Source organism: Anomaloglossus baeobatrachus, chromosome 4, assembly GCF_048569485.1.
Source record: "Anomaloglossus baeobatrachus isolate aAnoBae1 chromosome 4, aAnoBae1.hap1, whole genome shotgun sequence".
NCBI classification, from domain to species: domain Eukaryota; kingdom Metazoa; phylum Chordata; class Amphibia; order Anura; family Aromobatidae; genus Anomaloglossus; species Anomaloglossus baeobatrachus.
The window spans coordinates 331458175-331477324 of record NC_134356.1 but is presented as its reverse complement, the minus strand read 5'-3'; the positions used below and the strand labels follow the sequence as shown (position 1 = coordinate 331477324).

At 41.5% G+C, this 19150-nt stretch overlaps 1 protein-coding gene across 1 annotated transcript in view; it reads left to right on the top strand.

Moving 5' to 3' along the window:
• The window catches only part of CTTNBP2 (cortactin binding protein 2), a 245981-nt gene that overhangs the window by 209816 nt on the left and 17015 nt on the right, over positions 1-19150 (top strand). Inside the window, exons 17-19 of the mRNA XM_075345037.1 lie at positions 3665-3843; positions 4134-4339; positions 13997-14176. Coding sequence (XP_075201152.1) covers positions 3665-3843; positions 4134-4339; positions 13997-14176 — 565 coding nt within the window. The remainder of the gene's footprint in view (positions 1-3664; positions 3844-4133; positions 4340-13996; positions 14177-19150) is intronic.

The window sequence follows — 19150 nt, the reverse complement described above, 5'->3', positions numbered from 1 at the left end:
ATCTGTGGGTGCCCTTTGAATACCTCCTATGAGAATACTGGATAATGCATTTGTATTTTCATTTTCAGTGACTGGTGCTGAAATATATTGTTGGGGCTTTCTTAGGTAGAATGCCATGCAGAATGTGTGCAATACTTCATTTCCCTTGTGGTAGTGCTGCAGGGGAGTTGATCCCTTGCTGCTGGATCCTGCCTTGTTACGGCTTTGGGTACTAAATGTCGAATATTATGTGATCACCTAATTACTAAGAGACCCTTCTAACTCAAATGTATTGGTCAAATATGAACCACACTAATTTAGTTTCCTGAAAATAGGAGTTACTGCGAGTCACATGATACATAAATGCACGTCATGGTTTTAATAAATCATAGCATGTTGCCAGCAGGGTTGCCACAGTCCAGAAATTACTAGAGAGTCTGTAAAAAATAGGACACTTTTCCCACTGTCTGTAAAAAAAAAAAAAAAAAAAAAAAAAAAAAATGGATGCGTCCTTGATATTGACATGTATAATATATAATATAATCCTAATGAGTATAGTCACCTAATGTGTCCGTGAAAAAAAGCTGTCTGTCCATGATTTTTTGTGAAGCTGTCCAGAAAATATAAAATTGTCAAGCCTGGTTACCAGATGTTCACTGGACATATAGACTAATCAACATCAGAAACATCACCCCTGCTAAAGTCATATACTTTGGTTATTAGTACTCAAGGAAATCTGATCTGTCCAGTACATTCCATTTCTATCATTATTGCTACTTTCCCTTTTGTGTCCATTGCATTATAGAAGTTTGCCCAAACCCTTGGTCAAGGCTGATTCTGTCAACAGGTTTTTCCCAACTAATCTGAAAGCAGCATAATGTAGAGACAGAGACCCAGATTCCAGTGATGTGTCACTTACTGGGCCGCCTGCTGTAGTTTTATCAGCAGGAGTTTTTCACTACAGAAGACTAGTAAACCTTCTTTCATATAGTCATGCTTATTCATTAGCTCTGTATAACTACACTTTTACCACTGATTGGCAGCTTTCTGCCTATGCACAGTGTACACTGCCAATCAGTGTTGTAAGTGGGATTATCCAGAGCTCAGCATATAGAGAATATGTAAACCTGCAGCAGAGAAATCAGTAATTGTATCAAAATGACAGCAAACAGCTCAGTAAGTGACACATCACTGGAATCAGGGTCTCTTCATCATGTTGCTCTCAGTAGAAAAAGCCTTGTAACATATTCCCTTTAGGAATTTTCTTAAAAAACAATCTAATAATGATAATTACCACGTGTTTTTATTGTTGGACATGACCTGTTAAGGTTCCTTGACATAAGGTTTGCTAAACTCTGCTTTGTGGTGGTCATGTCATCCTTTACTTGCATATGCTCGCACAGTGTATATTCCATTCTAGACCTGTGAGTCAGTTGTCCATGACCTAAAAGGTCATATGATAACCTATAAGGTCATATGATAAGTCAAACTTTCTAAGTTTTCTGGAAACTTGTGGTTCACATTCTGTTTTTGGTCTCCACTTTGGATTGATGTCAGGAAAAGCTCCTGAGCTACATAGCAAGCATGTTCCATTAGCAGGGTGGAAGCTGGAAAAAAAGTTGTTTTGGCCCCTATTTGTTAGTTTTACACAAAAAATGTATAGGATGCTGTAGCACCATGGTACAAGTATGAGCCACACTCCCCAGGAAAAAAGCATAGATGAGGAGCTGTGGATAAAAGAGCGCAATAGGGTCTTACCCGGTAGGGATAATGAGGGTACTACTGTATTAGTACTCACCTGATTCAGTTGTGAAAGTCACAAGTGCTTGTAGCGTATGTAATGGTGGTAGTCAGCAGCAGCCCCGAAAATGGTTCAATATAGGAGGGGAAAGTACGGGTAAAGTCGCGCTGGAACCACAGGAGTCAAGGGTTAATAAAGGCCTGTGAACAAATAAAAAGGAATTTATTAACCCTTGGCTCCTGTGGTTCCAGCGCGGCTTAACCCGTACTTTCCTCTCCTATACAGGAAAAAAAGCATATACCGTATTTTTCGCTTTATAAGACGCACTTTTGTTCCCCCAAGTTTTGGGGGAAAGTAGGGGGTAGTAGGGGGTGCGTCTTATAATCCGAATATACGGGGGGGGGTATATATATATATATATATATATATATATATATATATAATACACTGCAGGGTCAGCTGTGGAGCGGTGCTTGGAGCTGGTGAAGCTGCGGGCAGCAGCCTTTGATCTCCTGCTCCCGCTCATATAATATGCACAGCCGCTGTCCATCAGCAGCGTGGTGCTGAAATTGCATCGCGCTGAGGGGCTGGGGCAGCGGGGCATATTATATCTGCCTGCGCCCTCCTTTGATCGCACATGATCCCCTCTGTGTTAGATATGGCCCCCGTGCTGCTGCCCATAGTAAAATAAAAAAGCTTTACTTACCTCCAGTGCTGATCTCCCGTCTCCTGCTGCTGCTGTCTGTGATAAGGCACGCAGAGAGGATATCACTCTGCCGTGCCGATCACACAACCGGCAGCAAGAACCAGGAAGTGGAGGAAGCTGGAGCTCAACTGCGAGGTGGGAGATTCGAAGAGGGACAGCGCTGAGAAGCTAAGGAAAGAGTGTTTTATTTTATTATGGGCAGCAGCATGGGGGCATATCTAACACAGGGGAGATGTGCCATCTATAGGGGCCATGGGCAGCTGTATGGGGGCTGTGTCCCAGCACAAGGGGGCTATATTCAATATAAGGGGGCCATATCCAGATTAAGGGGGGCTAATTTTAGGATGGGGGGCTATGAGGGACATATACCCTATATGATTTGTTAGAGGGACACTGGCATTATAAGATGGACCCCATTTAACATTAAAAAAAAATTCTCTTTTCCTTCACCAAATTTGGGGGTGCGTCTTATAATCAGGTGCGTCTTAAGGCCCCTTTACACACTGAGACTTTCTAGAGATCCCACCAGCGATCCCAACCTGGCCGGGATCGCTACAAATTCTCTGGTGAGCTGTCAAACGGGCAAACCTGGCCAACGATGCAACAGCGATCCGGACTTGCAGAACGACCTAGCTAGTCTTTGGGGACGTTGTAAAGCAGCTTTTTGAAAGGGAAGTCGCTAACGAAGTCGCTGTAAAGTCCCCTTTACACACTGAGACTTTCTAGCGATCATGCTGCACAGCGGGAAACAAAGGACCAAAGAATGGTCCTGAACGATTTGTAGCGATCAGCAACTTCACAGCAGGGGCCAGGTCGCTGGTGTGTTTCACACACTGCAATGTCGCTGGGGAGGTCGCTATTACGTCACAAAACCGGTGACGTTACAGCGATGTCGTTTGCGATGTTGCAGTGTGTAAAGCCACCTTTATAAAGCGAAAAATACGGTAATATGCAATATGCTCTTTGTTAAATCCGTGAGTTTTTTCCTGGCATATTCTTCAAAAACATAATCCTAATGGAGCCTTAAATGTATCAATCACAGTCAATGTGCAAATGCTGTAAGCAGATTGTATAGGGGGCATTTTTACTATTCAGACACAGTGTCCTGTTAGTCATTTACTGTGCATTGTGGAGGCACCAGGCCTCACTTGATTTTATACACTCAGTTTAAAGTAAGCATTCATTTTATATACTTTTATATCGTGAAATAAAATAAATAATCTATTGTATTTTTTTAGTTCAAAGGTAAACTACCTTCACCCTGTGACCCTTTATGCAGAGGCACTGACTGGATATACACGGTTTGGCACCAGCTGAACTCCTGCTTGTCCCGCTTGGGCACTCCAGAGGCCCTTATCGGCCCGCAGCCATTTATGTCTTGCCCAATAGTACCAGGAAATCTTCATATAATGGTGAAGTAAGTCCACATTTCTGATACTTCACTCCAATGCTGGGTTAAAATATTACCTTCTTATCCTAAATTCAGCTATTAATATTTCTTGTTCTGCTTATAACAACACTTTAGCATATATTTCTTGGATTTCTTTTATATCTATTGGTTTAATAAATTCATGAGAATGTTTTATAGACCATTACTTACGAAACTTTTAATATATTATTCTTTCCATGTCTGATTATCCTAATAAGTTATAGAAGTGGTTAACAGTCCTTCAATAACCTAGAACGAAACCTAATATGTTGTTATAGGTGGATGTCAAAATTGTGGAATGCAGTAATAGTTCCAAAAGTCCAGGAAGCAATCCTGTCCATTGCCACATCAAAAAGGGCCTCTGTTCTCGGACATGTTACAGCCACAAAAACTCCAAGCCAAGGTCAACAGGCGATTGTTAAGGCTGCTCTCAGCATTCTGCTTAATAAAGCTATTCTGCATGGCTGCCCAGTTCCAAAACATGGTAAGATTGGCCAGTAAGATGGGTAGGAAGAATACTCAGAGTTAAGTATTGTAATAGCAATACAGCAGCGATTGTTTTTCCATTAAGTTTTAAAGGTCTTCTGCTATTAGAAATAGATTTAATAAGAGCCTTTATAAAGCAAGAATACAAATATGTGGGCTACAAGGTAAGCAGTGTGACCCCTCGGAGGCAGGTACCAATTAGTATTTCTGCTTTAGTTTTGAAAAACTGCTCATAGTTGGCCCACCAGGGTGCTAGGCAGGTATTGGGCATGTGATATGGAGGCCCACTGGCACACACATGGTCCTGACATCTGCCAAAGTTAGCACTTTGTGTGTGGTAGCAGCTTTCTGGGGTATGAATGAATTTAGGGTAAGCAATAGGGATGATCGAATACATCAAATATTCGGCAACGCCCATATTCAACGAATAGGTCGCCGCTATTCAACTATTTGCGAATATTCGATACGCAATGTAAGTCTGTGGGAAACCCGAATAGTTGACGAATAGCAACTATTCGGGCTTCCCATAGACTTACATTGCGCATAGAATATTCACATAGCGGCGACCTATTCGTCGGATATTCGCAAAACCGAATATTGCCAAATATTTATGATATTCGATCATCCCTAGTAAGCAACCTTTTTATTTGCATTTTCCCATGTCTCAGTTAGCAGAATTGTCTACAGTCGGTGTTAAGCACTTTTTTGATGTTGCCCCATTAGCAACATTCCCCAGAAACTGCCTCATGCTTACTTCCATCAAAAACTACTTGGCTTATTCTCATTTTCTAAAATTGGATGTACAAATGTACATTGTTCTTTATGCCCCCTTGTGGCCCAATATTTTTACAGAAACGACAACATAGCACCGTAGAATTACCCCCCACCACCCCATATTGTATACCCCAATTTCAGTATTCAGCCATCAGTGATTTTTGTGGTATACAGAAATTATGCAAAAAAAAACCAACTGATTTACATTACTGTTTTGGATCCAATTTTTTCAGTGTTTAGTCAGTGTGACAGTTTTTGCCATGAGTGTTTTTTCAGTGATTTTCACGAGTGAAGAAAAAAAAAATTGCAGAACTTCTACCCATTACAAATGTTAACCCCTTAACGACCCATGATGTACTGGGTACGTCATGGATCGTGTGCCGTTAATCCCCGCCCCCTGCCGTGGGCAGGCGGCGGCGATCTGCGCACATATCAGCTGTTTTCAACAGCTGACATGTGTGCCTGCTAGCCGCGGGTGGAATCGCTTCCACCTGCAGCCATTAACCCCTTACATTTCGCTGCCAAAATCTGGCAGCGATATGTATATGGGCACCGCCATGACAGTTACTTACCCCGCCCCCACCGGAAGTCACGTGACATGATCACGTGACTTTCGGTGGTTGCCATCGTAGCACAGGGTCTTGTGATGACTCCTGCAGCTACGAAGTTTCACTTTCGTTTTCACCCGGCTCGGAGCAGGGTGAAACAAGAAGTGACTGTATCTGCTGTTTACAGCTGTATAGCTGTGATCAGCAGATGGATAAGAGCGATCGGATTGTTGATCGCTATAGCCCCCTAGGGGGACTAGTAAAATAAAAAAAAAGTAAAAAAAAAAAGTTTTAAAAAAAATAAAAAACCTAAAAGTTCAAATCACCCCCCTTTCACCCCATTGAAAATGAAAGGGTTAAAAAAATAAAAAATATACACATTTGGTATCGCCGCGTTCAGAAATGCCCGATCTATCAAAATATAAAATCAATTAATCTGATCAGTAAATGGCGTAGCGGCAAAAAAATTCCAAACGCCAAAATTACGTTTTTTGGTTGCCGCAAATTCTGCGCAAAATGCAATAACAGGCGATCAAAACGTAGCATCTGCGCAAAAATGGTACCGTTAAAAACGTCAGGTCGAGACGTAAAAAATAAGCTGTCACTGAGTCTCAGATCCCGAAAAATGAGAACACTACGGGTTTTGGAAAATGGCGCAAAACGTGCGCCACTTTTTTTGGACAAGTTTGTGAATTTTTTTTTAACCCCTTAGATACAAGTAAACCTATACATGTTTGGTGTCTACAAACTCGCACCGACCTCAGGCATCACATAGATACATCAGTTTTACCATATAATGAACACAGTGAATAAAATATCCCAAAAACTATTGTACGATCACGCTTTTTTTTTTGCAATTTTTCCGCACTTGGAATTTTTTTGTCGTTTTCCAGTACACTATATGGTAAAACTTATGGTTTCATTTAAAAGTACAACTCGTCCCGCAAAAAACAAGCCCTTATATGTCAAGATTGATGGAAAAATAAAAAAGGTTACTGCTCTCGGAAGAAAGGGAACAAAAAACAAAAACGGAAAGTGCCCGGGGGCTGAAGGGGTTAATCACGGACAGCACATGGATGGCAATGTATGCTGTTGGTGATTTTTACGTCAACCTTCTCATTTTTTTTTATAGGTAATTTTGATTTGTGACTGATCAATTAGTCAACTAGTTGCTCATATATTATATAGGACTGCTATATACAAATGTGTCCGTCTGATTCTTCAGCAGTGCTCAGCTTATTGTGTTCATTAAAGCCAACTGGGAACTAAGCACCAGCACTTTTCTCTAAAGATTGAAGTTCAGCAGAAATGTCATACTCAATGCTGATACCAGCCGGTCTCCATCCAAAGATGATAGACATTGGGCGACACGAGTCCTCTATGTCTGCAAGATTACAGCAAACTTGTTTCTCCAGCTTGCAGAAAGTCTTGCTGGTTATTCAATATGGGGCATTTTTATTATATATCACATTATTATCATTCTTTGTTTTAAAGGTTTAATATCTTTTTAAGATAATTGAATGTCATATATGTTATTTGAATAGTTGGTGTGAACAAAAAATGTAGACCACATCCTAGAGCAGAATAAAGGATGATGGATATGCTATTATGTAATCTGAATGTTTAGCATTATATATACACAGAGGAATATACAGGGGGTGAAATAACTATTGAACACGTCACCAATTTTCTAAGTAAATATATTTCTAAAAGCTGCTATTGACATGAATTTGTCACCAGATGTAACAACCCATCCAATCCACACAGGCAAAGAAATCAAACCATAGATCTCCATAAATTATGTGTAATAATAAGAAATGACACAAGGAAAAAGTATTGATACACTTACTGAAATGTATGTAATACTTTGTACAAAAGACTTTTTTCGTGATGACAGCTTCAAGATGCCTCCTTTATGGAGAAACAAGTAACATGCACTGTTCAGGTGTGATTTGGCCCATTCTTCCACACAAGCACTCTTCAAATTCTGAAGGTTCCATGGGCTCCCTCTATGAACTCTGAGCTTAAGTCCCTTCCATACATTTTTCTGTTGGATTTAAAGTCAGGTAGTTGGCTGGGCACAGAGGTGGTTTAAAAGTAGCCAGTGCCCAGGGCAGTTTAGAAGGCATGCCCCCATCCCTGATGCATCATGTGACATGTCACATGACTCCCTTTTGATAGATAGTATGATAGGTCATGTGACTCATACACAGGTGCCCTCGTGCACGTCTTAGATGCAAAATTAGAGAGAGAGAGAGCACCACACACATTTTTTTCCCCTTATGTACGGTGCTATACATAACACGGCACTATACATAATACATCAGGGATAGAAAATTAAATTTCCCAAGGCTCCACATGAAAGACCGTGATTAGTATGAAGGCCAAACTAATGTGCTGAAATTAATTCTGCCCAATATTAACCCCTTCTTGACATACGCCGTATATTTATGACGCATGTCGGAAGCGGAGAAGCCTTAAGGGAATATCAAAAACACTGAAAGTAAAAAGAAATGTTTTAAGCAATAAAACAAAACCATATATGTTCAAATCACCACCTTTTTTCCCAATTAAACATAAAAATAATTAAATAAAATACACATGTGTAATGCCGGGTGCAGAAAAGTGGGATCTATCAAAATATAAAAATAATTAATACGATTGGTAAACACTGTAAACAAAAAAAAATTAATGCCAAAATAGCTTTTTTGGGTCACTGCATTATCACAAAAAATGCTGTAACAAGCAATCAAAACGTTATATCTATCCCAAAATGGTATTAATAAAAATGTCGTCTCTCCACGTAAAAATTAAAATATAACACAGCTCCGTCGACCAAAATATGAAAACGTAAAGGGCCTTGGAAAATGGTGACAAAACTCTCCAAATTATTTTCTGCAAACTTCTGTTTTTTTTTAACGCTAAAATAATAAATTAAGTATGCTCATATCCCTTATATACAGTATGAGCGTACACATAGCCCCTTTATACAGTATGACGCATCACACAGGCCCCTACGTACATACAGTATGAGCCCCCAAATAGCTCCCTATATATAGTATGAGCCCTCACATAGTCCCTTATATACAGTATGAGCCCTTATATTACCTCCCTAGATACATGAGAAGAAAAAAAGTTTGTTGAGCTCACCCAACCAGGAGACACACCAAACCGGACTGTGCACAGACGAAAGTGTCAGCAGGCTAAAATCCAAGGTAAGAAAAATCCAGCATCGGAGTCCAGGAAATATAAAAATACGTACAAATTTAATAGAAGTACATTAAAAAGTCCATCATGATCAGGGCAGAGGATGCGTTTCTGACTTTTGTGTCCTTACTCTAACTCTGAGTTAGTGTAAGGACGGAACGCGTACTCTGCCCTGATCATGGACTTTATTTTCTACATGATGGACTTTTTAATGTATTTCTAATAAATTTTGTATGTATTTTTATATTTCCTGGACTCCGATGCTGGATTTTTCTTACCTTCCTAGATACAGTATGTGCCACATAGGCTTCTATATACAGCATGAGTCACTGCATAAGCCGCTATATACAGGATGAGCCCCCATATATCTCTTTATATATAGTATGAACCCTCATATTGCCCCCTAAATTATCAGCCTGCACATAGCCCCTATATACAATATGAGCCCTCACATAGCCCCCTTAACACAATATGAACCCTCACCTTGCCCCCTGTATACAGTGTGAGCCCCCACATAGCTCCCTAGATGTATTATGAGCTGTATATACGTAGTGTGTGTGTATATACATATGTGTATGCATATATATTTACACTTTGTGTGTGTGTATATATAGTAGGAATTCACTAGCATTCAGGTGGCAGCGTTCACACAGGTCCACAGTTTCTGGTGCAAACATTTTATTGAGTCCATAAGCTTCCAAAAGAAAGTAAGACAGTCTTCTCTCCAGCAAAAACGTATGCCATGACAATAAATATTCCCATAAGAGGTACAGGCTCACCCATTTAAATCTCAGTCCTGCTCTTAAGAGCTTCTGGCGGAGACTAAGCAACAGATAGTAGGTCTTTTCACCTTCACACTCAGCCACTTCTCTCTGCTCAGTTTTGGTCAGCAATAAACTGATTCTCCTAGCACATTGAACACCCAGGTTCTAGAAAAAAGCTAGGCAGGTGCATCTAAGCAAACCCTACAGAGCTTGGAATTAACCTAGTCCTACCTGGCTTTACTATATTACCCTCCCTCTCTTCCCAAAGCCAGGGCTTGGGCACCTTCTGTCATCACTTCATAGGCTCCCTGCACTTGACAAAGACCCTTCACCCCACTATGGGAACCCTCACAAGTATACGATCCCGAGGCTTCAGTTGTCTTACATGAGCATTGAGGAGGCACTCTTTTACTTGTACCATCACTGTGGGCTCTTAACATAACAGACCATTATGGCTAGCCAGATGCAGAGCCTACCAGGTTCCGGCCATGAGGGAACAATATTAGACCCATTTACTTTTTCAGAGCACCTTTTAAATGTAAGTCCCTAAGATGGGCGGTTCCAAAGTTTTCCCTGGACACCTCCCGCTCAGTGATATTGACTTTTAGAAGATGCTTCAACCCCCTTATTGCAAACCTGTACAGATAATGGCAAACTGTAGGCTGCGGCATGTGACAAAGTTTTCATTGCTGTAACCGGTTGTCATTTGAACTACCAGGCAATACCTCTTTTCCCCACTAATCCCGAAACAGAGCAAAATCAATTCCAATAATTACAGAGTGCGACAAGTTTTTTACCCTTCCCACTTTTTGGGACTTAGAACCATAGTCTGTGGCTATGTCAACCCGGACCACCAATAGGTTCCTCTTGTCTCCATGAACTCACCTGATGCCAACCACCATCCCATGGATTGGCACATGTTGTGACCCCTACCAGGGTCATCAAACTCCCGGAATCCAGAAGTCCAGTTACTTGCACACCCTTCACAGTTAGCCAGCATACCTGAGGCACCTTGCCAGGATGATAAACAACACTGCAGGCAGGGTAGATAAAGTAGGAGCAGTGCTGGCCTATGCTGCAGTCCATTGGTTCTGAGGTCAGAGGTCAGTTGGCAGATATATGACCCGGGGCACGACACCGCCAACAGATAATAGTATAAGATGTACCCCTTGAACCTGGCTCTAACTCTTACTGGGTCTTTGGGCGCCCCAGAGGTGATCTTCGGTTCCCTTTTTTGGGTATCACAGACAGGTGACCTCTCTTGACAGCTCAGGGAGTTCTCCAGAGTAGGGTATCTTGCAACAAGGCCCACCAGGTAATCTGCATTCTGGGGACCTCACTGAGCAACCCAGCTTTCTACATATTTAGGTAGTGAGTGAATAAACCGGTCCATCACCACTCTCTCCACCATCTGGGCAGGGGAGCAAGTCTCCAGCAGCAGACATTTTTGGCCAGGTGCAGGAGGTCAAACATCTGGGACGAGGGAGGCTTTTCCCTATAATAGCCCCAGTGGTGCACCTGCTGTGCCCTGACTGCCATGGTAACGCTCAAACAGGCCAAAATTTCTGCCTGTAGCTTGCCTTTCTCCTTGGCATCCTGCAGGTCAAGGTCGTTGAATACCTTCTGTGGTTCACCAGTAACATACAGCGTCAGGACCCATGCCAATTGCTATGGGAGCAGTTTCTCTCTGCCTCTCTCTCTGACAGTCAGAAAAGCCTCAATATTGTCCTCCAGAGTCATTTTCTGCAAGGCATCCAGTCATATTTGCCTCACATGAATACTATCACTTTGACTGGCGGAACATGCCATTTCCCTGGCCCGGACAGTTGCTGCTGCTTTTGCAGCTTCTGTACCTGAACCATCTGCTTAATCAGCTCCTCCATGCTTGCTGCCCGTGTTTGCAATGCTGTAGCTGCTTTCACCCAGGGCATACAGTTTCCACACAGCAGTCCCTTGGGCTCCTTGTGATTTCCGTCTGAATCTCAGACTCCAATTATAGGGATTCACCAGCTTTCAGGTGGCAGCTTTCACACAGTCATGCAGTGTTTTGTGCAAACAGAAAGGTTTATTGAGTCCATAAAGATCCAACAGAAAGTAAGACAGTCTTTTGTTTAGCAAAAGGTATAACAACAATAAACTTTCCCATAGAAATTCCAGGATAACTTGTTTAAGGCCTCCGACACACTCACGTGAAAATCACGCACGTGCCGAGAGACACGTATTTCCCCTGCGTGTTGCGTGCAGGTAAGTACGTGTCTCTGGTAAGTGCGGGCAACGTGTGTTCTCCGCATGCTATCCGTGATAACATACGGAGAACAGGTTATTTACATACTCACGTGGTCCTTCCTGCTGTCCGTGGTGCTGATCTTCGGCTCCAGCCTTCCCGTCTCCCTGCTGCTGCTGCTGCCAGGCAGTGAAGTGAATAATAAATGAGAATAATGAGCGGCGGTCGGCAGAAAGTGACAGCAGCGGCAGAGACAGGAGGGCTGGAGAAGGTGAGTTAAGGTTTTTTTTTTTTTCTCTCTGACACGTGTGTTTTCTCCGGCGCGTGTCACACGGGACCGCATCCACATTACATCCGTGTGGTACGGGTGCGGGCCGTGTGACACCCGTGCTGCTGGAGAAAACACTGACATGTCAGCGTGTAGAAAAACGCACACATGTAAAAACTCACACGTTCCGTGTCATTTTACGTGTGTGTGCCTGCTACAATAGGGTAGCATTGCTGAACGTGTCTCCATGCCGCCGGTACGTGCAAAAAATGGCAAACACGTATCAGCGGCACGGTTGTGTGTCGGAGGCCTAAGGCTGGGATCACACTAGTGTATAGTATCCAACGCTAGAGCTTAGGATGCGATGTGCTAATGACTCTTAACTCAAACTCTGCTGTGAGCGTGAGCAGAGTGTCACTCTACTGTGCTCTGATTCTCTCACATGCAAGAAAGGAAGCCCAGGTGAGGAGAAGGAGTGATTCATCTCTCTATCTTCTCCATTGCCTATCTCTGCATATATCGAACTGCACTGGGATGTCATCCAGGTGCAGTCCGATGTTTCACGTGCACCCATAGACTTGTATAGGTGAATGTTATCTGATATAGGCTGCCAAACACAGCATGCTGCGATTTTTTTTTTCCTCATTCCAATTTGGCATGAAAAAAAAATTGCAGATCTGCACTGCCTCAATTAAAAAAAAATTTGTTCAGAGCGCAATACAAGATTTTCCCACATTGCACTATGTATTATATGCCAGTGTGAGCGTACCCTAAATCTTAGTCCTGCTCTTCCAGCCTCTGACTGAGACTGAGCAGCACATACAAAGTCTTTTCACCTTCACTCTCAGGCACAGCACTCTGTTGCTCAGTTGTGGTCAGCAACAAACTGATTCCCCCAGCACACTGAACACCCAGTGAAAAGATAGACAGATTTTTATACAGTACAGACCAAACCTTTGGACACTCCTCATTCAAAGAGTTTTCTTTATTTTCATGACTCTAAAAATTGTAGATTCACATTGAAGAAATCAAAACTATGAATGAAAACACGTGGAATGAAATACTTAAAAAAAAAAGTGTGAAACAACTGAAAATATGTCTTATATTCTAGGTTCTTCAAAGTAGCCACCTTTTGCTTTGATTACTGCTTTGCACACTCTTGGCATTTTCTTGATGAGCTTCAAGAGGTAGTTACCGGAAATGGTCTTCCAACAGTCTTGAAGGAGTTCCCAGAGATGCTTAGCACTTATTGGCCCTTTTGCCTTCACTCTGAGGTCCAGCTCACCACAAACCATCTCTATTAGGTTCAGGTCTGGTGACTGTGGAGGCCAGGTCATCTGGTGTAGTACCCCATCACTCTCATTCTTAGTCAAATAGCCCTTACACAACCTGGAGGTGTGTTTGGGGGTCATTGTCCTGTTGAAAAATAAATGATAGTCCAACTAAACGCAAACCATATGGAATAGCATGCCGCTGCAAGATGCTGTGGTAGCCATGCTGGTTCAGTATGCCTTCAATTTTGAATAAATCCCCAACAGTGTCACCAGCAAAGCACCCCCACACCATCACACCTCCTCCTCCATGCTTCACGGTGGGAACCAGCCATGTAGAGTCCATCCGTTCACCTTTTCTACAAAGACACAGTGGTTGGATCCAAAGATCTCAAATTTGGACTCATCAGACCATCATCTTAATAGTTGTTCTAGAGATGAGAAGGTGTCCAAACGTTTGGTCTCTACTGTATATAGATAGATTTATATGTAATCTATATATATTGATATATGTATATACAGGCATATCTATCAACCTCTCTGAGTGTGTGTGTATATATTTATGTATATATAATTTTTACAACCATCTAACATTTCAGATTTAGAACAATATATGGCTGATTTTAAAGGAGGAAGTTTCACCTTATCAATGAGCTCTGCATATAAGTGTGGAGGAAAGAAGAAAGGAGAAAATGGAGCCTGGAGAAAAGTGAATACAAGTCCTCGTAAGAAGTCAAACCTGAACACCTCATGGAGCTCCACAGAAGAGAGGAAAAAAGGTGATTGTACTAATATTTGTTACAAAAGTAGAATCTAAATTTCAGTCAAACATAAAACTGTTTCAGTCATAACTAGGAATGTAATTTCACTTTTAGCATTATATGTTTATTGTATTAATATTTATAGGGATTGTGATGGTGATCATATATTCAAATGTAGCCCTCATTACAACTGATTTGTTCTCCTCTTCCCACCAGGGCTGTGGAGTCGGTAAGCCAAACCTTCGACTCCGACTCCGACTCCTCAAATTCTCTTGCACTGACTCCGACTCCGGCTCCGACTCCGGCTCCGACTCCTACATATATTGCTTAGTTAGGTGAAAAATTTATTGTAGTACATGAATATGTGTATGTGAACATCAGACATTTAATAATTTTTATGATACGATAATCAAGATATTTGGATAGAACATAAAATATATTTATTGGAATACAACTTTAGAACACAAAAAACTGTAATAAATTGTAAATATGTAATACACTATGTAATATACAGTAGATTACATATATATCTTGTGTGTGTATATACACTGTGTGTATATATATATATATATATATATATATATATATATATATATATTACATATTTACAATTTATTAGTTTTTTGTGTTCTAAAGTTGTATTCCAATAAATATTTTATGTTCTATCCAAATATCTTGATTATTGTATCATAAAAACAATTAAATGTCTGATGTTCACATTGTACTACAATAAATTTTTCACTTAAATGTAAGCATTATACTAAATGTTATTATTTAGTAAAATATTCAGCACATTCTGCATTGCACTCCTGTCCCCAATTTATTATATATTTTAGGAGTCGGAGTCGGTGCATTTTATACCGACTCCGACTCCGACTCCACCAAAATGAGCTCCGACTCCGACTCCGACTCCACGACTCCGACTCCGACTCCACAGCCCTGCTTCCCACTAAAGTAAACCTCTACACTTAAGCTGAGTGTGCATGTTTCTGGTGCTGTCAGGTAATTTAGTTTCCAGTTGTAGATAGCCAGCCATATTAAAGGGATCCTGTCACTTGATTCATGCTCACCGAACCAGGGGCAACATGAGTCATAGTGTGGATGCACAATTGCAGCCAGGTATATTTTTCTCTGAAAAGCACTGGCATTTCAAAGAAAGTGGAGTTAAACAATCCATCCAGGGACCTTAGTCAAAGATGAGACTAGTCCAGCCCCACCCCTGGCTGACTTACTGATGATTGTCAGGTCTCTCCCATAATGAGAAGACCTATCAATCACCTGGAGTGGTGCTGGGGAAAGCCAGCTGCGGACAGCACCAGACTGGTTTCCTCTCTCCCTATGGTGCCTGCTCCGACCTCCCAACTATATGTACTCTGAAACACAGGAGCGTTTTAGAGAAAAATATACCTGGCTGTGATCTTTTATAGCCAGATTCTGACTCATGCTGCCTGTGGCTTCTGCACACGTGACAGGTTTCTTTTATGTTTACTTTACGTTTTAGTTATCTAGATTTTTACTGTGGTGGTTTTGCACAATATACAACGAATATCAGTCACTACGTCACTGGGCTGTAACATATACTGTATGTAGTGGGACATATGTATAAAAGAAAGAATAGTACGTGTTTTTCTAAACTGTTAACCATCATAATATAGAAGTATAAGAGATAAAGTAGATTACAGGTGGAGGTTGTAACCTATGAATGGAGTATCCCAAATTGTTTTTGTTTTAATATATTTACTTGTATCCAATTATATTTTTAATATTTTTTTTACATGTTGTATCCACGTTTTAATGAGAAACCACTGCAAATCTAGAGGTGTAACATCTCACCATAGTAATCAGTAATTACAGGATGTGGCAATATTTCTTCAATGATTATTTATATTCTTTTAGTGCAAATACAAGCCAACAAGAATTTATAACTCCCATATGGAAAATTGTAAGACTTACTGTAAATATTGCACATATGATACTCACTCTGCATGTGAAAATGCTGCATCATAAGTATGGAGAAGGTCTATCAAAGTTAAGTTTATTGTAGAGGCTTCGTGTTTGGGCAGTCAAAACTTAAGTTCTGTCATTAAAGAAGTGTTCTCAAGATTAAAAATTATCCTCTATCCAGATGGTTGGGATTACATTCTGATCTCTGGGGTGCGACCACCACATCCCCCAATGATTTGGTGAACTGGGGTTCACCCAGGCTGAAAGATGCGGACTGCTCCATTTATTCTTATGTAGACTATATGTTAAGGTGGGTCCACACAACTGAATTTTCTCCATCCCAGAAACAGTATGATTATGCTAATAAGACTCTGATCAAAATGGAATCCATTTTTCTCAGAGGTGGAGAAAAAAAAATAAGTTTCTCCATTTTCTCCATTCTGTAAGTGTGTGAAAATTAGACCACACTTGGATGTCATCTGAGTGCAATCCGATTTATTTCACAGACCCATAAACTTGAATGGCCGAGTGCCTTCCGATTTCTGAAGGCAAATCGTGCATGATGTGATTTTTTTTCTTCTGACTACTTGATCCGTATTTTCAGACTATAAGTTGCACCGAACTACAGGACATACAAAGGCTTAAAAGAAAACAGTGATAAAATATTTAATGGTAATTCAACTTCCATGATGATCCAATACAGGTGCATCACAATATATTAGAATATCATCAAAAAGTTTAAATTTATTTCAGTAATTCAATACAAAAAGGGAAACGTACAGTCATGGCCAAAAGTTTTGAGAATGACACCAAAATTATATTTTCACATGATCTGTTGCCCTCTGGTTTTTATTTGTGTTTGTCTGATGTTTACATCACATACAGAAATATAATTGCAATCATATTATGAGTACCAAAAGGTTATATTGACAGAATGAGTTAATGCAGCAAGTCAATATTTGCAGTGTTGACCCATCTTCTTCAGGACCTCAGCAATTCTCCCTGGCATGCTCTCAATCAACTTCTGGACCAAATCCTGACTGATAGCTGTCCATTCTTGCATAAGCAATGCTTGCATTTTGCCAGAATTTGTTGTTTTTTGTTTGTCCACACGTCTCTTGATGATTGCCCACAAGTTCTCAATGGGATTAAGATCTGGGGAGTTTCCAGGCCATGGACCCAAAATCTCAATGTTTTGTTCCATGAGGCATTTAGTGATCACCTTTGCTTTATGGCAAGGTGCTCCATCATGCTGGAAAAGGCATTGTTGGGTGCCAAACTGCTCTTGGACGGTTGGGAGAAGTTGCTCTTGGAGGACATTCAGGTACCATTCTTTATTCATGGCTGTGTTTTTAGGCAAGACTGTGAGTGAGCCGATTCCCTTGGCTGGGAAGCAACCCCACACATGAATCGTTTCAGGATGCTTAACAGTTGGCATGAGACAAGACTGGTGGTAGCGCTCACCTCTTCTTCTCCTAATAAGCTGTTTTCCAGATGTCCCAAACAATAGAAAAGGGGATTCATCTGAGAAAATGACTTTACCTCAGTCCTCAGCAGTCCACTCCCTGTACCTTTTGCAGAATATCAGTCGGTCCCTGATGTTTTTTCTGGAGAGAAGTGGCTTCTTTGCTGGCCTCCTTGAAAACAGGCCTTGCTCAAAGAGTCTCCGCATCACAGTGCGTGCAGAAGCACTCACACCAGCCTGCTACCATTGCTGAGCTAGCTCGGCACTGCTGGTAGTCCGATCCCGCAGCTGAAACAGTTTTAAGATACGGTCCTGGCGTTTGCTGGTCCTTCTTGGGCGCCCTGGAGCCTTTTTGGCAATAATGGAAGCTCTCTCCTTGAAGTTCTTGATGATGCGATAGATTGTTGACTGAGGTGCAATCTTTGTAGCTGCGATACTCTTCCCTGTTAGGCCATTTTTGTGCAGAGCAATGATGGCTGCACGTGTTTCTTTAGAGATAACCATGGTTAACTGAAGAGAAACAATGATACCAAGCACCAGCCTCCTTTTAAAGTGTCCAGTGGTGTCATTTTTACTTAATCATGACTGATTGATCGCCAGCCCTGTCCTCATCAACACCCACACCTGTGGTAATGGAACAATCACTAAAACAATGTTAGCTGCTCCTTGTAAGGCTGGAATGCAATGATGTTGAAATGTGTTTTGGGGGTTAAAGTTCATTTTCTTAGCCAATATTGACTTTGCAAGTAATTGCTGTTAAGCTGATCACTCTTTATGACATTCTGGAGTATATGCAAATTGCCATTAGAAAAACTTAAGCAGTAGACTTTGTAAAAATTAATATTTGTAGCATTCTCAAAACTTTTGGCCATGACTGTATATATTATATAGCGCCATTACAAACAGAGTGATCAATTTCAAGTGTTTATTTCTATTAATGTTGATGATCATGGCTTTCAGCCAATGAAAACCCAAAAGTCATTATCTCAGAAAAATTAGAATAATTACCTCAAAACACTTGCAAAGGCTTCCTAAGCATTTAAAATGGTCCCTTAAGGCCGATTTACACGCAATGACATCACTAACACGATGTCGTTGGGGTCACGGAATTCGTGCCGCACATCTGTTCTCGTTAGTGACGTCACTGCGTGTGACACGTACGAGCGACCGCTAACGATCAAAAATACTCACCTTATCGTTGATTGTTGACACACTGTCCAGTTCCCAAATATCGTTGCTGTTGCAGGACGCAGGTTGTACGTCATTCCTGCGGCAGCACACATTGCTATGTGTGACACCGCAGGAACGAGGAACCACATCGTACCTGCGGCCGCCCGCAATGAGTAAGGAAGAAGGTGGGCGGGGTTTTCGTCCCGCTCATCTCCGCCCCCTCCGCTTCTATTGGGCGGCCGCTTAGTGATGTCGCTGTGACGCCGAATGAACTGCCCCCTTAGAAAGGAGGCTGTTCACCGGTCACAGCGACGTCGCTAGGCAGGTAAGTAGTGTGACGGTCCGAACGATGTTGTGCACCACGGGCAGCGATTTGCCCGTGACGCACAACCGACGGGGGTGGGTACGCACGC